The sequence below is a fragment of the Trachypithecus francoisi genome, unplaced genomic scaffold (assembly GCF_009764315.1).
Source record: "Trachypithecus francoisi isolate TF-2019V2 unplaced genomic scaffold, Tfra_2.0 Lachesis_group12, whole genome shotgun sequence".
Classification (NCBI taxonomy): Eukaryota; Metazoa; Chordata; class Mammalia; order Primates; family Cercopithecidae; genus Trachypithecus; species Trachypithecus francoisi.
Window position 1 is genome coordinate 112769293 of NW_022681457.1, and position 16109 is coordinate 112785401.

General features: G+C 52.8%; 1 protein-coding gene across 1 annotated transcript; it reads right to left on the bottom strand.

The window, feature by feature from the left end:
• Positions 1–1043: 1043 nt before the first annotated feature.
• On the bottom strand, positions 1044–15727 carry DRAXIN (dorsal inhibitory axon guidance protein). Its single transcript, XM_033228360.1, has 6 exons — positions 15277–15727; positions 12836–13026; positions 10625–10736; positions 10095–10184; positions 7530–7619; positions 1044–1870 (listed from the first exon to the last, which is right to left on the bottom strand). Exons 1-6 carry the CDS (start codon positions 15725–15727, stop codon positions 1758–1760), a joined length of 1047 nt encoding a protein of 348 aa, XP_033084251.1. The 3' UTR covers positions 1044–1757.
• Between the last annotated feature and the right edge of the window lie 382 nt (positions 15728–16109).

Below are 16109 nucleotides of genomic sequence, written 5' to 3' on the forward strand. Positions count from 1 at the left end.
ATCCAGGCCAGTGAGGAATTTGGCCAGGAAAGTCTTTTGTCATTTGCAACCTGGTTCGCCCTGGAACAGAGGGTTGGCCAGGAGTGAGATGCCAGGTGGGGGGATTTAAATGGTCTTCCTGAAGTGAGCCCTGAAGCCAGATCTGGTTGGACAGATGTTCTGGGTGGGGATTGAGAGTCTGGCCTGTTAGGGGCAGTTAGCTTCAGACAGCACCTCAATTTCAGGGGAGCCTCAACTTCCCATTGGGCTCTGCTGCAAAAATGTGGGGTGGGGTCCAGGGATGGTTTTGTGGTCCTGGAAATCACTAAACAGTATGCAAAGTGGGTAAATGTGGGCAATATGTGTGGGGTTTTTTTTTGAGTCCATGCTCGCATCAGAATCCCTGGGGTGGAAGCTCTCCAGAAAACTGTAAAGTGCCTGTCCAGGACTGGATGAGCAGGACCATAGGGACATAAAGGCCAACATGATTCTTTTCCCCAAACACTTCCTATCCCAGGATATCAGCCACCAGACCACAGGGATCAACCTGCCCAACTTATTCCTGCAAGCAAGTATGTGCTTAAGTTGTATTTTGTTTTGCTTTTAAACATGATACGTCTTTGTCCAGGGAAGGCAGAGAACAGTCAAACTATTTCAGCCACAGAGAAAGGGACTACCAGGGTGTGAGCCTCTCTTGCCAAAAGCCTTGGAGAATCTGGAAGAAATTCTTGGTTGTGGAGTCGCAAGAACATGGGCCTTGGACTGGACAGCCTTGGCCCAGGTTCAGGTCCTTGCTCTGTCATGTACTTCCCAGGACCTCTCAGTGGGGTCCCTGGGCCAGCAGCATCGCATTCCCTGGGAGCTCGTTAGAGCACAGAGCCCAGTGAGTCGGATGTGCTTTTTTTTTTTTTTTGAGATGGAGTTTCACTCTTGTCCCCCAGGCTGGAGTGCAGTGGCAAGATTTTGGCTCACTGCAACCTCTGCCTCCCAAGTTCAAGCGATTCTGATGCCTCAGCCTCCGAGTAGCTGGGATGATAGGCCTGTGCCACCACGCCTGGCCTAACTTTTGTATTTTAAATAGACACAGAGTTTCCCCATGTTGGCCTGGCTGGTCTCGAACTCCCGACCTCAGGTGATCCACCCACCTTGGCCTCCCAAAGTGCTGGGATTACAAGCGTGAGCCGCCGCTCCCAGCCAGATGTACATTTTTAACTGGACCTGCAGGTGACTCTTAGCATGTTCAGGTTTGAGGAGCATTGACCCTGGACAAGTCAGGTTAAATAACTCCAGCCTGTCGCATGGTGATAATGCCTACTTGAAAAGGCCGTTGTGATAATTCAGTGAGATAATGTATTCCACCGCTTAGCACAGTGCCTGGTATCCATATTCATCTCCTGCCGGTGGACTTTCTTTAGGGAAGTTTAAATTTCTTTTCCACTCTCAAAAACGCCTCTTGGTTTTGAACTTGAAGCTGTTGCAGTGCTGGAGTCGGACAGTAGAGGGCACTCTCGGCATTGCCATCGCGGAGAGCAAGCCACGCGGGATGGAGGCTGCGTGGGACAGGGCTGTGGGTGTGCAGGTGCTGCGGCTGCGGACCGGCTCCTGGGCACCCACCCAGCTCATTCATCGAGCGGCTCCCCTCCTGGGGTCGAGTGTACTGGGCCTGAGCCTGCAGCCTCAGCCATCTGTTCCCCGACTTGATCTCCCACTGCTAGTTATAAACAAATCGCCCGGCTTGTGCAAACCTCCCGGGCTCAGTCCCCAGTACCGCGGGGCCGCTAGACGTTGATGAAGGATCCCTGGTCGCCGTTGGCCGTCTCGGGCTCCACGCAGCGCCCTTTCCTCCGTGTAACCCTGCGGTTCCGGTGGAATTTGGCATAGCAGCGCAGCCCTGGGCGAGGAGAGGTAAGGGGGTCAGAGGCGCCAAGGGCCGGTGCCCTCCCCTTCTTTCCCCTGCACGCTCGGGCCGGCCAGCTCTCTCCCGCCTTCTTTATTCTGCCCCGCAACCCAGCCTCCTCACGGCAGCCCCAATGAGCTTAAAAGACACGAATCCGGGCGGGGCGCGGTGGCTCACGCCTGTAATCCCAGCACTTTGGAGGCCGAGGCGGGTGGATCACGAGGTCAGGGGGCCGAGACCATCCTGGCAAACATGGTGAAACCCCGTCTCTACTAAAAATACAAAAAAATTAGCTGGGCGTGGTGGCGGGTGCCTGTAGTCCCAGCTACTTGGGAGGCTGAGGCAGGAGAATGGCGTGAACCTGGGAGGCGGAGCTTGCAGTGAGCCGAGATTGCGCCACTCCAGCCTGGGCAACACAGCAAGACTCCTTCTCAAAAAAAAAAAAAAAAAAAAAGACACAAACCCCGGGGAGGAGGGAATGAACATGGAAGGAGCACAGAGAAGATTCAGAGAGGTAAAAATATTCTGTGTAACACGTAATGGTGAGACATGGCATGCATTTGTCCAAACCCATAGAATGAACTGCACGGTGAACTATAACTTACACTATGACTTCAGTTCGTAATAATAATACATCATTATTGGTTAGTCAAGCAACAAATGTACCATGAGAGCCCGGGCACCGTGGCTCACGCCTACAATCCCAGCGATTTGGAAGGCCGAGGCAAGCGGATCACTTGAAGTCAGGAGTTTGAGACCAGCCTGGCGAACATGGTGAAATCCCGTCTCTACTAAAAAAAATACAAAAACTACCCGGGCATGGTGGTGGGTGCCTGTAATCCCAGTTATTTGGGAGGCTGAGGCAGGAGAATCGCTTGGACCCGGGAGGCGGAGGTTGCAGTGAGCCAAGATCATGCCACTGCACTCCAGCCAGGGCGACAGAACGAGACTCTATCTCAAAAAACAAACAAACAAACAAATGTACCACATGATTGCAAAATGTTATTAATAAGAGAAACTGCATGCAGGGACAAAGAAGGTATATGAGAACCACATTCTGTGCAATTTTTTTAGAAAACTGCTCTAAAAATAAAGTCCACAGGGTACGGTGGCTCACACCTGTAATCCCAGCACTTTGAGAGGCTGAGGTGGGAGGACTGCTTGAGCCCAGTAGTTCCAGACCAGCCTAAGCGACATAGGGAGACCCTATCTCTACAAAAAATGTAAAAATTAGCCAGGCATTGTGGCATACACCTGTAGTCCCAACTACAGGAGGGGCTAACGTGGGAGGGCCCAGGAGTTCCAGATTGCAGCGAGCCTTGATTGCGCCACTGTACTTCAGCCTCAGCAACAAAGTGAGACTCTGTCTCAAAAAATTTAAAAAAAACACACACAGATAAATCAATTAAAAAGTCTATAATCTTGAAAACTGAAAAGGAAAAAGTTTGTTAATTTTTTTTAAGTGGCTCAAATTCTGCCCTTCCCTATAAAACATCCTATGGCTCTCCATTGCTTTTTTTTTTTTTTTTTGAGATGAAGTTTTCTTTTTGTCGCCCAGGCTGGAGTGCAGTGGCACCATCTTGGCTCATGCAGCGTCTGCCTCCTGGGTTCAAGTGATTCTCCTGCCTCAGCCTCCCCAGTAGCTGGGATTACAGGCATGCACACCACACCCAGTTAATTTTGGTAATTTTTTAGTAGAGATGGGGTTTCACCATGTTGGCCAGGCTGGTCTTGAACTCCTGGTCTCAAGTGATCTGCCCGCCTTGGCCTCCCAAAGTGATGGGATTACAGGCATGAGCCACTGTGCCAGGCCTCCATTTCTTTTTTATTTTTTTCTGTATTTCTTTCTTTTTCTTTTATTTCTTTTTTTCTTCTTCTTTTTCTTTTTCTTTTTTTTTTGAGACAGGGTCTTGCTCTGTCGCCTGGACTGGAGTGCAGTGGTAAGATCTCGGCTCACTGCAACCTCTGCCTCCTGGGCTCAAGTGATCCTCCCTGCTTCAGCCTCCCAAGAAGCTGGTACTACGGGTGTGTGCCACCACACCCGCTAATTTTTTTGTTTTTTTGTATTTTTGGTAGAGACAGTGTGTCTCTACCTTGCCAAGGATGGTCTCCAACTCCTGGGCTCAAGGATCCACCTGCCTTGACCTCCCAAAATGCTGGGATTACAGGTATGAACCACCCTGCCTGGCCTCCAATGCCCACTTCTGTCTACACTTTCTTTTTTTTTTTGAGACGGAGTCTCTCTCTGTCGCCCAGGCTGGGGTGCAGAGGCACGATCCCAGCTCACTGCAACCTCCGCCTCCCAATTTCAAGAGATTCTCCTGCCTCAGCCTCCCAAGTAGCTGGAATTACAGGTGCGCGTCACCACACCGGGCTAAGTTTTGTATATTTAGTAGAGACGGGGTTTTGCCATGTTGGTCAGGCTGGTCTCAAACTCCTGACCTCATGATCTGCCTGCCTCGGCCTCCCAAAGTGCTGGGATTACAGGCATGAACCACTCCCCAGCCTCCAATGCCCACTTCTGTCTACCCTTTCTAAAACAACTGCAGGACTCATTATCATATTATTACCTTTATAGCCCTTATTACTTACTTTTTTTTCTTTTTTCTTTTTGAGACAGAGTCTCACTCAGTCACCCAGGCTGGAGTGCAATGGCACCATCTCTGCTCACTGCAATCTCCACCTCCTGGGTTCAAGCAATTCTCATGCCTCAGCCTCCTGAGTAGCTGGAATTACAGGCAAGTGCCAGCATGCCTGTCTAATTTTTGTATTTTTAGTAGAGACAGGGTTTCACCATGTTGGCCAGGCTGGTCTTCAACTCCTGACCTCAAGTGATCCTCTTGCCTCGGCCTCCCAAAGTGCTAGGATTACAGGCATGAGCCACCATGCTTGGCCATAGCCCTTATTATTTTCTAAAGACATCCTTTGTGTGTATTTCATTGTTGTCTGCTCATATCACTAGAATGTAATTCACGGGCACAGAACTTGCTGGTTCTTTTCACTACTGAACCCCCCAGTGTCCAGAACAATGTCTGATACACAGTAGGTGCTCCATAAATATTTAACTGATTAGATGAGTGAATAATCAGAACTACATAGCTTTATTGCCGAGGTGGGAGGATCCCTTGAGCTCGGGAGTTAAAGCTACAGTGAGATGGGATTGCGCCACTGCACTCTAGCCTGGGTGACAGAGCGAAACCCTGTCTCAAAAAAATAATTAAATTAAATGTAAAAGTCTACAATTTTGCCGGGCGCGGTGGCTCAAGCCTGTAATCCCAGCACTTTGGGAGGCCGAGATGGGCAGATCACGAGGTCAGGAGATCGAGACCATCCTGGCTAACATGATGAAAACCTGTCTCTACTAAAAATACAGAAAATTAGCAGGGCGAGGTGGCGGGCACCTGTACTCCCAGCTACTGGAGAGGCTGAGGCAGGAGAATGGCGTGAACCCGGGAGGCGGAGCTTGCAGTGAGCTGAGATCCGGCCACTGCACTCCAGCCTGGGCGACAGAGAGAGACTCCGTCTCAAAAAAAAAAAAAAAAAAAGAAAAAGATTTATTACTATCATTTTTAAGACAGGGTTTTGCTCCGTTATCCAGGCTGGAGTGCAGTGGCAGGATCATGGGAGATAATCTCTGAGGCTAATGTGAACAGAACAGGACACGTATCTCAGGTCTACAGAGGGGCTGAGCCCCAATTTCCCCATCCAGGAGATGTGAATGGTGATTGGATATTAGATGGAACGGATTAATTATCATTCATGTTTGGCATTTTGTTTTTAAAAGAGTACTTGTCTTGGCCGGGCGCGGTGGCTCAAGCCTGTAATCCCAGCACTTTGGGAGGCCGAGATGGGCGGATCACGAGGTCAGGAGATCGAGACCATCTCTGGCTAACACGGTGAAACCCCGTCTCTACTAAAAAATACAAAAAACTAGCCGGGCGAGATGGCGGGCGCCTGTAGTCCCAGCTACTCGGGAGGCGGAGGCAGGAGAATGGCGTGAACCCGGGAGGCGGAGCTTGCAGTGAGCTGAGATCCGGCCACGGCATTCCAGCCTGGGCGACAGAGCGAGACTCCGTCTCAAAAAAAAAAATAAATAAATAAGTAAAATAAAATAAATAAATAAATAAAAGAGTACTTGTCTTTCAGAGGTACACACTAAAATATTCACGGATGAAATACCTGTAAGCTCCCAGGAGTTGCTTAGAAATCATGTCGGAATAAGGAAAGTGTGTGAGAAATGACAGACAGAGATTGGCCACGAGTTGGCATGTACTGAAGCAGAGTGAAGAGAAATGGGCGTTCATTAGACTATTCTGACTACTTTAGTATATATTTGAAATTTTGCAGAATAAAAAATTGAAACTGGGCCGGGCGCGGTGGCTCAAGCCTGTAATCCCAGCACTTTGGGAGGCCGAGGCGGGCAGATCATGAGGTCAGGAGATCGAGACCATCCTGGCTAACACAGCGAAACTCCGTCTCTACCAAAAATACAAAAAAAAAAAAAAAAAAAACAGCCGGGCGTGGTGGCGGGCGCCTGTAGTCCCAGCTACTCGGGAGGCTGAGGCAGGAGAATGGCGTGAACCCAGGAGGTGGAGCTTGCAGTGAGCCGAGATCGTGCCACTGCACTCCAGCCTGGGCGACAGAGCAAGACTCCGTCTCAAAAAAAAAAAAAAAAAAATTGAAACTGGCTAGGTGTGGTGACTTATGACTGTAATCCCAGAACTTTGGGAGGGCAAGGCAAGTGGATCACTTGAGGTCAGGAGCTTGAGACCAGCCTGGGGGACATCGCAAAACCCAGCCTCTAACAGAAATACAAAAATTATCTGGGCTGGTGGCATGGGCCTGTAGTCAGAGCTACCTGCGGGGCTGAGATGGGAGGATCACCTAAGCCTGGAAGGCAGAGGCTGCAGTGAGCCAAAATTGCACCGCTGCACTCCAGCCTGGGTGACAGAGTAAAACCCTATCTCCAAAACAAAACAAAAAAACCCTGAAACTACTTCCCCCACTTTCCTGGCTGTGTAAGTTTGGGCATCATTAAGCTTTCGGTGCCCCAGTTTGCTTATTTGTGTAGTGGGGATCATCATAGCCCCTTTCTACAGGTGGTCATGGGGATTTCCGTAGGAAAGTGCTCAGCACGGAGCCCAGCACACCTAGACGAGATGGGGGCACAGAGAAGTTAAAGAGGCAGCTGGCCAAGTGCATCCTTCCCTGGGACATGCTGGGAAACCCACCCCCACCCCATTATCACACTTCAGTGCCTCCCCTGGGATAGAATTCTGGTGTGAAAGCGGCAGCCTTCTGAGGCTGGATCTAATTTAAAGAGATGTGCCCCTGTCTCCTCCCTTCTCCCTCCTCCAGATAGTGGGAGATTGCGCCAGCTTGTATTTCAAAAGTTGAGAAAAGCAAATCTGAGAAACGATGCCAAGAATAGGGACTAAATGAGTTCACAGATTGGGAAGGCACTGATAAAGCTGTTCTTGCTCACGTCTTCAGCTCCCGAGGGATTCTCCCACCTACTCCCCCGCTGCAGGTCCCTGATCCACCCTCTGCCGGGAAAGCTTGTCCCCCACTCAGTGCAGAACCAGCTTCAAGAAAGGGAGGCTTTGTGGTTCTCAGAGCATGGGGAGCCCCCTGCAAAGGAGCCTGGACCCACCTTCCACACACATGCAGTCATCGAAACATTTGTTGTTGAGGCCTCGGTTGTGGGGTGTGCAGAGATGCTCCCGCAGGTCGCAGCAAGTCCCTGCCAACACAGAGAGCGCGCGCAGTCAGCCGCCCCGAGCCGCCCCTCCCCACAGTCCTGCACTCCATCCTACTGGACAAGAGATCCATCATCTCTGTGGCAGGCCGTGCCCTGGCAGGGTGGGCCATCTGGTGTGCAAGGCTCCTGGGTGGAACCGCAGACGGATGTCATGGCCGAGGCCCCCAAGGGTCGGCGGCAGAGACCCCAGCTGCCTCAGATAGGCAACTGACTGATCACAGGAAGAGTGAAGGTGGTGTGAGGTCTCCTCCCAGAGAGACCAGAACAGCTGGGGGCTGCCAGGTGTGGAGTCAGCTCAGAGCTGGGAGGGACCTCAGGATCCCCAACACCAACGTCCTCTTTTGACAGATGGGGAAACTGAAGCCCTGGGCACCTGCCACGGAGCCAGCTCCCAGAGCGACCGGCCAGTCGGCCCAAACACGGGCCTTTTCTTTGCGCCCAGGGTGAAAACAATGGTTTGGGAATGAAGCAGCCTGTCAAGGAGCTGCCTTATACGATGCTAATTGCTGGTTTAGTTGCTGTTCTGTGGAATATTCTGGTCATCGATCTAACAATTGTCGTGCCGTGGAGGTATGCCACTGGGATCTCTCCTGGGGAAAGCGCTTGCTGGCGGCCTCCAGCTGGTACCACTTCAGGGCCACCTCCGCCCATGGCAGGCTGTTCCCAGCAGCCCCTGCCAATGACTGGCATGGGGGTTCTGGGGCCCAGCCATTTCTCCTCAGCATGCGCCTTGTTTAACAGGCCACCTCTGCACTGGAATGCCTCCCAAAGTGCTGGGATTACAGCGTGGTGTCTGAAGCTTCCCCCACCCAATCCAGCTTCCTCCCCCCTCATCATTCACAAGTGTTTCCCACCCCTAGCCCACCCCCCAAAAAATCTGTGGCACTTTTTGTTTTGTTTTGTTGAGACAGGGTCTTGCTTTGTCACTCAAGCTGGAGTACAGTGGTGCAATCACATCTCGCTGCAGCCTTGACCCCCGAGGCTGCCTTAGCCTCCCGAATAACTGGAACCACAGGCGCACACCACCAAGCCTGGTTGGTTAATTTTTTTTTTTTTTTGAGACAGAGTCTTGCTCTGTCAGAGTGCAGTGGTGCAATCTCAGCTCACTGCAACCTCCGCCTCCCAGGTTCAAGCAATTCTTTGCCTCAGCCTCCTGAGTAGCTGGGCTTACAGGCACCTGCCACCATGCCCGGCTACTTTTTGTATTTTTAGTAGAGACGGGGTTTCACCATCTTGGCCAGGCTGGTCTTTAACTCCTGACCTTGTGATCCACCCGCCTTGGCCTCCCAAAGTGCTGGGATTACAGGCGTGAGCCACCGTGCCTGGCCAAGTCTGCTTAATTTTTTAAATTATTATTATTTTTGGAGATGGAGTCTTCCCGTGTTGCCCAGGCTAGTCCTGAACTCCTGGGCTTACACGATCCTCCCGCCTCGGCCTCCCATAGTGCTGGGATTACAGGTGTGAGCCACTGCGCCAGGCCTCACACTTCTAACTTACCTCAGTATCTGCTTCCTGGAGGGCCCGACGGACCCCCAAGCGTCCCCAGGGTTTAGGACATTAGTTACAACGTCCAGCTTCTTGTTTTTAGACTGTCTCCATGGGGACGGGCTGCCGAACAGTGAGGATGTCACCAAAAGCATCTCCAGAATGCCCGGCAGTGTTGTGATGGGACAAGGACAGCATTAAGCCCTGCCTGGCATCAAGAGGAAGAGAGCACGACAGGATCATCCCGATTCAAGACACCGTGCGGCTGTGAAGAGGCTTTCCAGCCAGGCCAGGTTGGAGCCACTTCCTAACTGTGTGACCTTGGGCAAGACAGCCTCTCTGGGGCTCAATCACCTGACTTGAAAACTGGGTTGTTGTGAGTAATGTTTTTTTTTTTTTTTTGAGATGGAGTTTCCCTCTTGTCGCCCAGGCTGGAGTGCAGTGGCGTGATCCCAGCTCACTGCAACCTCCACCTTCCAGGTTCAAGCAATTGATTCTCCTGCCTCATCTTCCTGAGTAGCTGAGATGACAGGCATGTGCCACCATGCCTGGATCATTTTTGTATTTTTAGCAGAGATGGGGTTTCGCCATGTTGGCCAGGATGGTCTCAAACTCCTGACCTCAGGTGATCCACCTGCCTCGGCCTCCCAAAGTGTTGGGATTACAGGCATGAGCCACCATGCCTGGCTGTGAGTAATGTATTAAATGAATGAATGTCTGACGGCAACTCTCAGGAAAGTGGCAGCTGTTGTTATTATTTATCATCCATGAAGGGTCAAGGATCCTCAGGTCCTGCACACATGGGAACCCCCACTCCCACCCAGGTTTCCTCCCAGCACCCAGCCTGGTGCCTTGAACGTGGGTGCTGGCTGCCGCCCGGAGAAAAAGGAGGAGGGCGGAAGAGGAAGGAGGACTGAGCCCAGGAGAGAGAGGGGAGGGGGCGGCGTGCGACCGGGTCATGCAGGCTGGTACCTGGCAGGCAGTCTTGGTGATGGTCGCATGGTTCCCCTTCGGCTGGTGATGTTTCGTTACCATCACTGGAGAGTTTACCCCGGTGTTTATCTGGGGACAAGAAGATCTGTCGTTAGAAGCTGGGGCCCAGCAGAGCAGAGGTTAAGCACAGGGACTCAGGTGTTGGAGTGCCCATACCACCGTCCTACAGCGCGGCTTGGACAAGGCACTATACACCTCTCTCTCTCTGCCTCAGTTTTCTCTTCTCTAAAATGGGATCAACAGTACTACGGACCTAACAGGTATTTTCCCCCAGGGTAACATGAGTGGAAATATGGAAGCGTGTGGCACGTGATAAGCATTTGACAGCATTCTCCATTCCAAGAGGCGTTTCCAGGTTAGGCTCCATGCTCTCTCCCCCTCTCCCCGCATACCACCTTTGGTACCACCATCTGAAGATCAGACAGGGCTCACTGGGGCCCCCACCTCAACAGATGGTGAGGGAAGGCAGGGCACCCAGGCATGGAAGGTGGTGGAGTAGGTGGGCATACCTTTCTTCTTTGCAGAGGGCCAACCATCAGGTTTTAAGTCTTCATAATCGGTCCAGTCAAACAAGGCCATGTCCAGCGTGGGCATCACCTCCCCATCAGGCCTGGGCTGTGCCTATTGGAGACAGTGAAGAGGGAGGGATGTTGGAACCTTCGAATCCATGGAAGCAGGAGTGTGGAGTCCCAAGACCAAAGGGCAAAAAAGAGGCTTCTCAGAGGCTACCTCATCTTCTGCTGGGCAGCCTGGGGTCTCGGCCGGAGGACATAAAGATGGCTGCCGCAGGCTCCTGTTCCAGTGGTCACTAGGTTAATTTCCTCTCTTTGCAGCCATTACTCAAGAAGGACTGTGCAGACACACACAGGTGAGTTACCCACCAGGTCCTCTGAGGAGGGGTGGAGACCACCCGCAGGCTGGGAAGGCAATCTTGCTTGCCCAGGGTCTTTAAGCCCATGAGGAGGGAGTTGGGCTCCCTCTCCCATAAATGAAAGCCAAGCCACTCACTGGACTTTCCCATCTCTTCCTCTCTCAGCAGAGGTTACCAGCTCTCCGCGGCACCATTGAGGCCACAACCAGGGCTCAGTCCCACTCACAGCCCAGGTCAGTGGCCCCAGGAATGCAGAGGGCTAGAGGTCATGGCTGGATCTACACATGGGTCTGTGCGCGCACTAGGACATGGGCAGGAACTGCACCTTCTAGGCTGGGCTGCAGGGGGCCTTGGATGATGACACGGATAACCATGCATTCCTGGGAAACAGTCCGCAGCTTTCATCACAGTCTCAAGGGCATGCAAGACCCCACAAAAAGATAAGAAAGATCTGCTGCCAAAAAAGCTTCATTTCTTTTGTATTTTTAGTAGAGATGGGGTTTCACCATGTTGGCCAGGCTGGTCTCGAACTCCTGACCTCAGGTGATCCACCTGCCTCGGTCTCCCAAAGTGCTGGGATTACAGGTGTGAGCCACCCACTGCACCTGGCCTATTTCTTTTTTATGTATTTTTTAATACATATATGTTATTGATCCTTTTAAATAATTTTATTTTGAAAACCTTTCAGAGCCACGGAAGAGGTGCAAGAATGATGCAGTCAGCTCCTATATACCTCTCTTCTAGAATCACCAGTGCGTAGTGTTTTTGCCACATCTGCTCGCTTACTTTCTCTCCACATATATATTTTTTTGCCTTGAGACAGGGTCTTACTCTGTTGCCCAGGCTGGAGTACAGTGGTGCAATCATGGTTCACCACAGCCCTGACCTCCTGGGTTCAAGCGATCCTCCCACCTCAGCCTCCCAAGTAGCTGGGACCACAGGCACATGCCTTCATGCCTGGCTAACTTTTAAAAAAAGTTTTATAGACACAAGGTCTCACTATATTGCCCAGGATAGTCTCAAACTCCTGGGCTCAAGTGACCCTCCTGCCTTGGTCTTCTAAAGTGTTGGAATTACAGGTGTGAGCCACCGTGCCCGGCCCACATATCTTTTTTAAAGATCTGATGCAGATGGGTCCAAGTGTTAGCTAATGCTTATTAATTCTGGGTCTTGACGACATGGTTTTAAAAATCACCCTTATTATGCTTCATGTTCCTCTGTATGCAGAAAGCTCCTACCCAGGCCTCGCTGCTCTCCATGCAGACACTAGCGTGCTGAGCTGCCGCTTGTTTCCTTGGCTGTCCTCAGAGTGGGCCCCTGGGACCACTTTGCCCTGGACAGTGGCAGCCCCTTGTCAGGATGGAACACCCACTAGGGCTGGAGTTAGACTGCATGAGCAGCAGGAGATCTGGTTTCTTTTTTTTGTTTGTTTGAGACGGAGTCTGGCTCTGTCGCCCAGGCTGAAGTGCAGTGGCCAGATCTCAGCTCACTGCAAGCTCCGTCTCCCGGGTTTACGCCATTCTCCGCCTCAGCCTTCCTAGTAGCTGGGACTACAGGCGCCCGCCACCGCGCCCGGCTAGATTTTTGTATTTTTTTTTAGTAGAGACGGGGTTTCACCATGTTAGCCAGGATGGTCTTGATCTCCTGACCTCGTGATCCGCCCGTCTTGGCCTCCCAAAGTGCTGGGATTACAGGCTTGAGCCACCGCGCCCGGCCGAGATCTGGTTTCAATCTAAGCTCTGTGGCCTCCTGCCCCCGTGCCTCAGTCTCCCTACATGTACTAACAGGGTTTTCCATGACACGGGCTCAAGGACCCTTCCAGAGCCGAGGCTGTCTGGGGACCCCTTACCTGGGGCTGTAGGGAGGTGATAGGCAGGATCAGGGACTCTTCTGTGGCAGGTGCTGCCTCAAAGGTGGTGAGGAAGAACATGGTGGGGGCCAGGCTGGTGGAGGATTCCTCCATGGCTGCGTCCAGCGCCTGGGCTTCGGAGAGCTCCGCCTTCTTCATCAGGGAGCTGGGACCTCGGACCAAGGCTCGGCCTGAGACACAGGGTGGGGAGCACAGGGGCTGTATCTGCTTGCCACCTCGTGGCGGTCTATAGTAGAACCCACGTTTTATGCTATAAACTAGGAGGTAGCAGGGACCATGTGACAAGCCCTTGGTTCAGCCCCTATCCCTGCTTCCTACCCTTCTTGGGGAATAGGGGGAGGGGAACTTGGAGGAAAATGTCTTGAAAGAACTTGCAGTGTCCCTGGGAAGACAGCGCAAGGATTCTCCCTGTAAAGCAACATTCCAGCAAGTGCAAGTCCATGTTGGCTGGGCGCAGCCAGATATGTAAGTGAAACAAATGGGAACTAGTAGGATTAACCATGGAAGGCTTCCTGGAGGAGGTGAAGTTTGAGTAGGGAGAAATGTCATGAGGCTGAGAATCATTGTAGTGGCATTTCAGGAAGCTGGGAGGTGGGAATCACTGCTGACCACACACAAGTGAGAGCATCCTGTGTGGTGATAATTAGTCATCACCCCCCTAATGGAGCACCTGCTATGTGCTGGGTACCAGATGAGCTGCATCACAAGCATTATTTTATCTAACTGCTGCAAGAGCTCTGGGAAGTGGGTGCTCCTGCAGTCTTACCTACAGGAAAGGAAACTGAAGCACAGAGAGGTTAGGTGACTTGCCCAAGGATGCACAGCTCATGAGTAGTAGGGCCTGGATTCAATTCCAGCAGGGCTGGAGTGCAGGGGCTCAATCTTGGCTCACTACAACCTCCAGGGTTCAAGTGATTCTCCCACCTCAGCCTCCTGAGTAACTGGGATTACAGACATGTGCCACCACACCTGGCTTATTTTTGTATTTTTGGTAGAGATGGGGTTTCTCCATGTTTCCCAGGTGGCTCTCAAACTCCTGATCTCAAGTGATCCGCTTGCCTCAGCCTCCCAAAGTGCTGGGATTACAGGTGTGAGCCACCACGCCTGGCCCGGCCTAAGGTTTCACAGCCAGTCGTCAGCAGAACAGGGCCTACCCTGCAAACCTTCTCCATTCCCCGCCTCCTCCTCTCCATGTCAACTCTCTCAGGAGGCCCGGCTGCAGCCCTGGAGCTGGGGGAGCAGGAGCCCAGCAGGACAGGTCTGCACCCCACACGTGCCCTCTAACTGTCCTCAAGGGTGCCAGCATCCTCCCCCGAAAGCTGACACAGGTGACCCCAGGAGTGGGAGGCTGAAAGTCAAAGCCAGGGGACACTGACTGGCCTCTGCCCACTTGGGGGGTTCTCAGGCCTCGCAGGGAAGCCAGCCTCAGCTGTTTGCATAAGAGGCGTTGAGGCTCCATTGCCTTCCTGCCAAAGAACCCCGCCACCACCACTGCGTTTGTGGCACTCGGCATGCCCCTAGAGGCAGTCTGGTCACACAGAGAGCTTAGAAGCTGAGTTCCCTGGCTTAGGGCCAGGCAAGGCTGGGAGGAGCCACCTGACTGGAGCTGCCAGGATATGTCTGCTCTGAGACTGAATGGGCACCGGGAGGGGGAAGCCTGGGCCAGCAGGGGGCTAGCTAGCTCCCGGGGGATGTGGAGGAAATGTTCAGGAAGGTGGGAAGGGCTGGGGCGCACTGAGACAAACAGGGCAGAGGCAGGAGCAGAAGGCAAGTGATGCCTCTTCTGGAGGCACCTGCATCCAGGTCGGAGGACACTGATTTGGCCTCAGCAGAGGGCTGGGATTAACCAGAACAATGACTGCTCGTGGCCCTGCCAGCTGAGCCCCAAGTGCCCCACTAACCAAGTCTCTGCAACGACACTGAGGGTAGATGGGACCAGTCTCTTCGCTTTACAGAGGGGAAAACCGAGGCACAGAAAGAGAACTTGCCCAGGGCCACACCCTAGTAACTGGTGGAGGCAGGACCTGATCTCAGGCAGACCTGGCTTCAGAGTCTAGGCTCTTAGCCCCTACCCGATGCTTCAGAGTCGAGTAATGTATGTGCTTGGAGAGCACTGAACTGTTGCTCCATCTCTACTCAGAACTTACAGTAGGAGAAATTTAGGCAGAACTTCCTGATTCAGGAGGATGATCTGTTGATAAGACAGATTATATTGCAATACATCCCTCTCCTCTTCCCATGCCCCAACCCTAGGCCTCTCCCCACCTCCACCCCTTACCAGGTCCCTCTGAGACCCCCTCTCTCCTCTGGATATTCTTCCAGGGACCTCACAGCCCTGATCCGTCCCTGCATCCTGTCCTGCTCCCGTCAGTCCATGGCAGGAATTCCCCCATCCCCGCCCCTCGCAGCTCTCCAGCTACCTCTGTGCAGCCTCAGCCTGTCCCTGCGTCTCTTGTGCTCCCTGCTGCGTTTCCTGGCCCTCTCCCAACCTGGAGGTCGGTTCTCCTTCTCGGGGTAGGGCACTGCCAACCCCAGAAGCAGGTCCTTGTCCTGCAGCAGGCCTGCAGGACTCTGCTCAGGCAGCGGCCCTTCCGCCTCTGGCAGCCTGGAGGCCTGCCTGGTGGCAGTGACCACAGCCCCATCCTGGGCGTGGCTGGGCAGGCCTGGGCCCCACTCCTTCTTGCCTGGGCCCCGCCGGCGGTGGTGGCTGGCCTGAGGTGTCCACAGCGCTGGGCCTGGGAGGTCAATGTGATTCTCAGGGAGGTTCCGAGCAGGGGTCCCAGGTGCAAGGGCGCCTGCCAGGCTCAGCTCCAAGGGCAACAGGAGGACGAGGAACAGCATGGGGGCGGTGTGGATGGCAGGTCCAGCCATTGGCTCCTCCCTGCAAGAAAAGCAACACCATGAATTTGCAGCCCCAGGCCCCTCCTCTGCTGCCCGCCACTCAGATGATTAAAGCCCAGTTTTTCTCAACAGCCACAGAGGGGGATTTAGACCCCGGAGACATTTGCCAATGCCTGGAGACATATTTTAGTTGTCAAAACTGGGGAGTGCTACTGGCATGTAGAGGTTGGAGCCCCGGGATGCTGCTAAACATCTGACAATGCACAGGACGGCCCCCTGAAACCGAGATTCATCCGGCCCAGAAAAACAACAGTGCTGAGGCTGAGAACCCCCGGCTTAAATCATTTCAGCAGCATTCAAGTTCCAGATTAGTCCAGAATTCCTTTCTCTACACAAACCTCTGCCCCTTACC

What these genes read in the sequence shown, in the direction of transcription:
- DRAXIN (XM_033228360.1), bottom strand. Translation starts at nt 15,727, where the DNA reads ATGGCTGGACCTGCCATCCACACCGCCCCCATGCTGTTCCTCGTCCTC. An exon ending in GCCCTCTGCAAAGAAGAAAG is followed by an intron (nt 10,185 to 10,624) that starts GTATGCCCACCT and finishes TCTTGTCCCCAG; the next exon opens with ATAAACACCGGGGTAAACTC. An exon ending in TCACCAAGACTGCCTGCCAG is followed by an intron (nt 7,620 to 10,094) that starts GTACCAGCCTGC and finishes CTGTGTTGGCAG; the next exon opens with GGACTTGCTGCGACCTGCGG.